Raw genomic sequence first — 9004 nt, 5'->3', positions numbered from 1 at the left:
TCGGCATTTGGCCACTTCAGCTCCAAAGGTTTGATACCTTCTTCTAAACTTGCTACTTCCTTTGTGTTATTTTCAGTTTGGTTTCTAGTTTCTGATTGGAATATATACAATAAAATTAGTAAAAGACCAATGTGTTTGTTTTTGTTGCTGGCGTCCTAAGCTTGGAAATAAAAAAGAAGTGAAGGATTATAAGAAAGAAGAATGTGTGACATGTTTAGTGGTTTTAGGAAATTAAGGAAAAATCTATGACTTTGGGATGTCTACAAGGTTCGGTTTCTTAGCTTGTGGTGGTAATGTCATGGCGTTACAGGGGTGGTTCGGAGTTGTTCATGCCAGTATGGAAACGCATCATGCATACTCTGTATTCTTTTTTTTTTTTTTTTTGTTGGTGTGTGTGTAAGGACTGCTTCCATGGAAGTTTTCAATCACACATGCTTTCCAATCATACAAGATAGTCTCTTATTGTTTTTGTTAAGGCATTTTTGTTTTGAGTCCAACTTTTTGCTCCCATTTGGCTTCGTGTTACATTTGCCAGAGGTGGATCCACTCTTTCAAGCCCAAAGTTTGGAAAATAGGAAATTTTGAATTAAAATTTTGCTCCGACATCCCAAAATTTTCTCAGAGACACTCTTTCTATTGATAAAATTGGTAATTCCATCTGTAGTTTTTTTGTTTATATTATAAGTGAACACTCGAAAAAATCCTAGATCCGCCACCTACATATGCTGTACTAAGAAAATATCTTTCTGCCTAGGCACAAAATTGTGGTTTGAACAACTTCATGAAAACAGATTTTGGTGTTTGATTTGTTTTAAAGCACTGTCCCTTTTCGTTGAGATGCTTTACATAACCAGGCAGCAGTATTTGTTAAAGTAAATTGATTAATGCTCTAAATAGGTGGTAGCAATGAACCTAGTTACCATCAGGTTTTATTGCACATTGTATTTTCTTCGTCATAAATTTCTATTACGCAACTTTTCCCCGTCGCAAATGCTTAAGAGCTACAATTTATTTATTTATTTATTTGGCAAAGAGAGAAGAATTGTCATCTCAACTATGTTTTCAATTTCTGTAGTCCCTCTGAATCCTGTAGTGTGTGGATTTTTGAGGTTATAAAGGCCTCAATTATTTAGCAGAATAGACAAGAAGGTGCATGAAAGCATTCGTTTCCACCCTCAAGTTTCAATTGTTATTCTTCCAAGTTTAGGAATTTATTTGACATATCCTTGCACTGTGGTTCTCTGCAGAAGTTGGAAATTATCAATATATGGAAGCTGTACAAGAATTGTTTCTTGAATTTAACAGTCACTGATCGTAAAAGGTCTGAACTTGTCGAAAATGGACCAAGGAAAATCATTAGAAGATCAATTCGACAAGCTGCATCCATGCCTCCCAGTAAACACAAGTATTGGGATCATAGGAGCTGGTCCTAGTGGCATATCTGCTGCCTATGCTTTAATCAAGCTTGGTTATAATAATGTAACCATATTAGAGAAGTATCATACAGTAGGTGGAATGTGTGAATCGGTTGAACTAGAAGGTACAAAATGGACTAAAATGAGTTTTTTTTTTCTTTTTGTTTTTCAGTTTAAGGCCCTGTATGATATATATTTGTGCCATATGTGAACATGCAGGAAAAGTCTATGATTTAGGTGGCCAAGTTGTCGCAGCAAACAGTGCACCAGTGATATTTCACATGGCAAAAGAGATCGGGTCTGAATTGGAAGAAATGGACTCCCACAAGCTTGCCCTTATTGACAGTTCTACAGAGAAGTATCAGGAGATTAAAGTTGCCGATGATTATGTCTCTATGGTCGCACTGACTTTAGAACTTCAGGTCAGTTGCCGCTATCATTGTTGTATCCAGATTTTTAAGTCAGGAGTCAGTTTAAGAATCCATTTTACTTTTCACAGGACAAAGCGAAGGATTCAAATCGAATTGGTGTACATGCTGTGAGCGACTTAGCTGCAGACTTAACGCCAACTTATCTCGAGGGTCATGGATTTAAATCTGTTCCACAATCTCTAGCTTATGGATACACTGCTTCTAGAGTTCTAGTTATGGATTCGTTCAAGACATGCCTTATGCCTACATTCATGAGTTCACCAGAACTTCAATGGCCGGAAAAATACGACGTTTTAAAGGTGGATACACAAGTTTTTGGGAGAAGATCAGTAAATCTCTTCCAGTTAAAGTCCTTTGTAACAGTGAAGTATTGGCTGTAAGACGTAATGCTCTTGGTGTCAGTATTGAGGTGAAAAGCATTAAAGGGGATTCTGAAGTTATGGAGTTTGATAAGATTATCATGTCAGGTGCCTTTCCTTTCAAGAATGGGAAGACATATAGATCACCAGTTTCAAATCCTACAGGTTTGTCTACTTTTTCTCTCGCACTCTTTTCTCTTCTTTTTCAGCCATTCCCCAAGATGCTCGACCAGGGACTTTTCTTTTTTTGACACAGAAAATGAAACCGAAGTAATGGATTTGAATGATGTTGAAAAGGAGCTGTTCAGTAAAGTAATGACAATTGACTACTACATTACAGTCTTGAAAATAAAAGGAATAGAAGATATGCCTGTTGGTTTTTATTACTTTGGCGAATATATGGACGATCCCGCAACAATTGGATATCCTGTTGCAATGCAGAGATTCTTTGCTGATGCTGACATTTTCTTGTTCTGGTCATATGGCAACTCCCTGGATATTCAAGGAGCAACTGTCTGTGAGCTTGCAATAAAAGCAGTTGAAACCATGGGAGGAGAAGTTGAGCAGGTGGTCTTGCAACGACGATTTAAGTATTTCCCTCATGTTTCTAGTGAAGGTAGTATGCTAAACCAGCTGTTGCTAGATCACTGAAATATGCCAGATGGATGCTGATATTTTAATTTTGCTACAGATATGAAGAATGGTTTCTATGAGCGCTTTGAGTCTGAACTTCAAGGTCAGAGGAATACTTACTATGTTGGTGGGCTTATGGCATTTGAGCTTACAGAGAGGAATTCTTTCTATGCAATGGCCCTAATCTGCAAGCACTTTGCAAATAACAATCCTTCACCAGTATTTCCATATGTTAAGGTAATATACATTGTTATTTGCTTCTAAAATTTTTTCTTAAAATCAATGATCCAAAGAGAACTTCACTTATAATGTATTTTTTGCAGAATTTATTTCCATTGCAATCAGATTGTGGGAATAGGAATCCCAAAGAATTAGGTGAACATTCTGGAGTGGAATTCCCTAATCTGTCTACACTTGATGGCTATTTGAAGCACTGGGGAACTCATGGAATCACTCAAAGCAAAATACTTTATACTTGGATCAATGAAGACGGGGCAGCAGTAGGCCAAAGGACATATGCAGAACTTCATGCTAATGCATCTTTTATAGCTCAAAAGATCTTGACGAGCAGAAAACCGGTCATCAAGCCTGGTGACAGGGTTCTACTAGTCTATGTTCCAGGTCTGGACTTCATTGATGCATTTTTTGGTTGCTTAAGAGCAAAGGTGTTACCAGTTCCAGTTCTTCCTCCAGATCCTCTACAAAGAAGCGGACAAGCACTTTTGAAGATTGAAAATATTGCCAAATCATGTGGAGCAGTGGCAATTTTATCAACTATTGTCTATCACTCTGCAGTTCGGGCTGGTTTGGTGAAGAATCTTATCTCATTGATAAGGAAGATTGACAAATCTTCTACGAAATGGCATAACCTTGATTGGTTGCACACAGATTCATGGATCAAGAACTTCAAGAAAGTACTTCCAAATGACACAGTTGATCAATGCGAACCTCAGCCAAATGATCTATGCTTTCTGCAATTCACATCTGGGTCCACTGGTGATGCTAAAGGGGTTATGATTACTCATGGTGGGCTCGTTCATAATGTGAAGTTGATGCGTCGGAGATACAAGAGCACCTCAAAGACAGTTTTAGTCAGTTGGCTTCCTCAATACCATGACATGGGGCTAATTGGGGGACTCTTTACTACTATGGTTAGTGGTGGATCGGCAATACTCTTTTCCCCAATTACATTCATCAGAAACCCCCTTACGTGGCTTCAGACCATAAGCAAATACCACGCAACTCACAGTGCTGGACCCAATTTTGCTTTTGAGCTAGTGGTTCGAAGACTAGAGTCTGACAAGGATAAGGTTTGGAACTATGACCTTTCTTCCCTTATTTTCCTAATGGTTGCTGCTGAACCAGTAAGGCAGAGAACTCTGAAAAGATTTATTGAGCTCACTCATCCGTTTGGCCTTTCTCAAGAGGTGATGGCACCTGGTTATGGCTTGGCTGAAAATTGTGTCTTTGTCAGTTGTGCAAATGGAGAAGGGAAGCCCATCTTGGTTGATTGGGAGCGAAGAGTTTGTTGTGGTTATGTTGATCCAGACAATCAAGATGTTGACATCCAAATAATTGATCCAGAGACTGGTTTAGAGCTTGAAGAAGCAGGCAAAGAAGGAGAGATATGGATTAGTAGTCCAAGTTCCGGCATTGGGTATTGGGGTAGGGAGGAATATAGCCATCAAACTTTTAGAAATGAGCTTAAAAATCACTCTGGAAGAAAATACACTAGAACTGGAGACTTGGGACGAATAATTGATGGGAAGTTGTTTATCACTGGAAGAATCAAGGATCTAATAATTGTAGCAGCAAGAAATATTTACTCAGCGGATGTAGAAAAGACGGTTGAGAGCTCATCCAAACTTTTACGGCCTGGTTGTTGTGCTGTCATTGGTGTTCCAGAGGAAGTCCTGTCAGAGAAAGGAATTTCAGTTCCAGATGGTTCTGACCATGTTGGCCTTGTTGTAATTGCAGAAGTTAGAGATGGAAAACCTGTCGATAAGGACGTCATTGAACAAATCAAAACACGTGTTACAGAAGAACATGGTGTTAATGTAGCTGCCATAAAACTGATCAAGCCCAAGACTATTTGTAAAACAACATCAGGAAAGATCAAGAGATTTGAATGCTTTAAACAATTTACAGAGGGAACTTTGAACGTAGTCCCAGAACCAGTCTTTTCAAAGAGAGTTTTGGTCCGTTCATTCACTACTGGGACTTGTGCAGAAGGAAGAATACCTCGTCAGCTTCTGAGTTCTCCTTTACCGAGTCCAAGATTGAGAAATAAGGACATCGTAGAATTTCTGAAAGGCCTGGTCTCTGAGCTAACCGGGATCCCCACCAAGAATATTTCTGCCACTGAGAGCCTTGTCTCATATGGAATTGATTCAATTGGAGTTGTTGGAGCAGCTCAAAAACTTTCAGATTTTCTAGGCGTGCCAGTTGGAGCAGTGGATATCTTCACTGCAACCTGCATTGCAGACTTGGCAAACTTCTCAGAGAATCTCGTAGCGAGGTCTAAACCTGAACTTAATACAACTTTATCCCTTCTTCCTGAACCTGATGTCGATTCTGATGAGTTTCTTGTGGAAGTATCCATATATCGCCAAGCAGGCATCTGGTTTTTACAGTTTCTGGCTCTTATTTTTGTGTCTATCATGTTGAGTGTGCCTGCATATTTATCAGTTTCTGCATTCATGACTTTCACCTCACAGAGCTATACAACAATAGATGGAATTCAGTGGCTGGCTTATTTGATATATTTGGCCTTTGCACCACTTTTTTGGGTCCTCTGCATAGCTTTAACTTGCATATGCATTGCTCTCTTTGGAAATCCTTTCTTGAGACCAAACTATGCCCTCATTCATGACATTGCCATTTGGTCAATTGATTTTGTTAAGTGGTGGGCACTTTACAAGGTACAACAAATAGCTTCAAAAGTTCTGGCAGAGCATCTGAGAGGAACAGTGTTTTTAAATTACTGGTTTGAGATGCTTGGAGCAAGAATTGGGTCATCAGTTTTGCTAGATACCGTTGACATTACAGACCCATCTTTAGCTGCAATTGGGGATGGAGCTGTGGTCGCAGAAGGGGCACTAATTCAAAGCCATGAAGTGAAGAATGGAATACTGAGCTTGCAGTCCATTAGAATTGGCCGGAATTCATCAGTTGGACCTTATGCAGTGATCCAAAAGGGAAGTGTATTGGGAGAAGAAGCTGAAGTATTGCCTCTGCAAAAGAGTGAAGGAGGCACACCTGTCATCAGATCGGCCAAGGCTAACAGTGTTCAAAAAGTAAGTACTTTGCACTTTCTAATCTCTGGGTTTATGTTTCTAATAGAAAATAGCATAGCTCATGATCATATATTATGGTCTATCATGGTTTCAGGGTACAGAGCTGTCAAATGCTACGCCAAATAAGACAATGTCCCACTTCATTGGCATCTACCTGGTCGGTTTCCTCGGCAGTTTCTCCGCAGCCATTTTCTACTTTCTATACATTTGGCTCTCTAAAAGTCCCCCTTCTCTTCAACACTTCGCCTTTGTTTGCATATCGGGAGCCTTACATTGGATTCCTTTCACACTTATTGCATATGTTACCATGTTTTCTAGCGTCACTTTGAATCCAGCAAGCCTTGCCATCTCAGTTGCCATAACTTACTTAGCTCATGGCCTAACACTCAGTTTCCTTACATGCACTTTGACCCGTCTTCTTACTGAGAAAGAACAGTCAAAGCCATCTCATATCAAGATATTCCTTAGGCACCGAATTACCATTGCCTGCCACCTTAGATTTGCCAAGCTTCTCTCCGGAACAGAAGCTTTTTGTGTGTACTTACAGCTTCTGGGTGCAAAGGTTGGGCTGCATTGTTCAATCAGAGCTATCAACCCAGTTTCAGAACCGGAGCTGGTCAAAATCGGTGCTGGTGTTCATCTTGGTGACTTTAGCAGAATCATCACTGGATTCTACTCCCGCAGTGGTTTTATTCGCAGGAAAGTTGAGGTGCAAGATAATTCAGTTGTCGGGAGTCAAAGCCTAGTCCTCCCTGGCTCATTAATTGAAAAGAATGTAATTCTTGTTGCACTTTCAGTGGCACCAGAAAACTCAGTCCTACAAAGAGGTGGTGTTTATGTTGGATCTCATACTCCAATCATGTCCAAGAACACCCAGCATGCTTTGGATGACCGAATAGAAGAAATGGACATGAAATATAAGAAAATAGTAGGAAATCTTGCTGCAAGTTTAGCTTCTACTACTTTGAAGGTTAAATCAAGATATTTTCATCGAATTGGTGTAGGAGGGAATGGCATCTTGAAGATATATGACAAGATTGAAGGCTTTCCAAATCACAACATTTTCCATCCTGGAAAGTCCTATCGTGTCGTAGTTAGACATAGCAATAGCTTGAGCGCTGATGATGATGCAAGGATAGATGCTCGAGGTGCTGCAGTGAGAATACTTTCAGATGAGGTTGATAACACCCCACTTCTTGACTTGACACTTAAAACTGGAAAGGCGTTCTACGCACGGACTATAGCCGATTTTGCAACATGGCTTGTGTGTGGACTTGCTGCGAGAGAAGAGCATGTGAAGCGAGTCCCACATGTCCGCGATGCAGTGTGGATGTCCCTTCGCCAAGCTAACTCATATGCAGAGCTGCATTACTACTCAAATTTTGTTAGGCTTCTTCGGTTCTCAGGTGGAGAGGAAAGGTATGTGAAATTCAAGTTGAGACCTTATGATGAGAGTATTAATGAGGATTCTGGTAAGGTGGAACCTACTGGGATTCTCCCACCAGAAACAGGTGCAATTCCAAGGGACGAAGAAGACACCCGGCCCTTACTTTTCCTTGCAGAAGATTTCCAGCGCCGCGTAAAGTCTGGGGGTGTTCGCTACATCTACCAACTACAAATCCGGCCAGTTCCACAGGATGAAGCCACACGTGACACTGCACTTGACTGCACTAAACCATGGGATGAGATTGAGTTCCCATATATCAATGTGGGTGATATTAATATTCAACAAAATCTCACCATGGAAGAAGCAGAAGCGCTAGAGTTTAATCCTTTTGTCAGATGCCATGAGGTAGATGTCATCCGAGCTTCAACATCCTCTCAGAGTGCTTCTATTGATCATGGTCGTTCTCTTATCTATGAGATTTGCCAGCGCTTGCGAAATAAGGAAACGCTTCCTGAGGCCTGGAGAATCTTCCTGGAACAATCTGACGGAAAAGTAAACCTTTCAGGCTGTCCAACGGCGGCGGTATTAGAGAAAAAGGACACAGGGAAAGTGACCGTTGAAAGAAAATGGTATCAAACCTCATGGGCAATTTTTGTTCAACCATTATTACAAACTGTGCTTCCTTATTTCCTTCTGGGATTAGCAGTCTCTGCACCTTTAAGTTGTGTTCTTCACATAAAGGAGTCAAAAATAATCCCACTGCATTGGTTGCTTCCAATGCTTTGGGTTTCTTCAGGACTTGTAGCTGCATCAACTTGTGTTGTGGCCAAATGGGTTCTTGTGGGAAAGAAGAATGAAGGTGAAACCGTACAGATTTGGAGTAAAAGGGTCTTCGCGGACACCATCTGGCAAGCTTTTAGAACACTGGTTGAGGATTATTTCATGGCAATGACTAGTGGGTCTATTTTATATGTGCTATGGATGAAGTTAATGGGCTCAGTTATTGAACTGGACCAAGGGATTTACGTGGATAGCATGGGAGCTTTATTGAATCCTGAAATGGTGGAGATTGACAGAGGAGGATGTGTAGGAAGACAGGTTCTGCTGTTTGGACACATATATGAAGGTGAAAATGGCATAGTTAAGTTTGGGAAAATCAGAATTGGAGAAGGCGGGTTTATAGGAAGCAGAGCAGTGGTTATGCCTGGGGTCAGAGTGGAGAGTGGAGGGAGTCTAAGTGCTGTCTCCCTCGCCATGAAAGAAGAGATTTTTAAGTCAAGATAGGTGGCTAATTGTCACTTTGTTTTATGACACAAGCAATTCACCTTCTCAGCCTATAATGTAATCCAAATTCGCTGGTCTTATCAATAAATCACCAGCTCAATCCAAATTTAGGAAGATAATTCATATATAAAACACTCTCTCTCTTGAGCTCTTCTGAAAAAATCAGAACATAAAACAGTTCTGTCTACTAATTAAATCT

At 40.4% G+C, this 9004-nt stretch overlaps 1 protein-coding gene across 1 annotated transcript; it reads left to right on the top strand.

Annotated features, from left to right (window-relative positions):
- Positions 1-1248: 1248 nt before the first annotated feature.
- On the top strand, positions 1249-8911 carry LOC111302760 (uncharacterized). The gene is made up of 7 exons (XM_022898561.2): positions 1249-1540; positions 1635-1837; positions 1915-2370; positions 2462-2821; positions 2897-3075; positions 3162-6134; positions 6229-8911. The coding sequence occupies exons 3-7, from the start codon at positions 2079-2081 to the stop codon at positions 8803-8805; spliced, it is 6381 nt and encodes a 2126-aa protein (XP_022754296.2). The 5' UTR covers positions 1249-1540; positions 1635-1837; positions 1915-2078; the 3' UTR covers positions 8806-8911.
- The last annotated feature ends 93 nt before the right edge of the window (positions 8912-9004 follow it).

This window comes from Durio zibethinus, chromosome 13, assembly GCF_047325235.1.
Source record: "Durio zibethinus cultivar Kanyao isolate XHJ-2024 chromosome 13, ASM4732523v1, whole genome shotgun sequence".
NCBI classification, from domain to species: domain Eukaryota; kingdom Viridiplantae; phylum Streptophyta; class Magnoliopsida; order Malvales; family Malvaceae; genus Durio; species Durio zibethinus.
This window is presented reverse-complemented; position numbering and strand designations above follow the sequence as displayed.

Bases quoted from the DNA above. Each gene is read 5' to 3' on its own strand.
- LOC111302760 (XM_022898561.2), top strand. From the start codon at position 2,079: ATGCCTTATGCCTACATTCATGAGTTCACCAGAACTTCAATGGCCGGA. The intron at 2,822-2,896 runs GTAGTATGCTAA...ATTTTGCTACAG, and splicing joins CCCTCATGTTTCTAGTGAAG to ATATGAAGAATGGTTTCTAT. The intron at 3,076-3,161 runs GTAATATACATT...TATTTTTTGCAG, and splicing joins CAGTATTTCCATATGTTAAG to AATTTATTTCCATTGCAATC.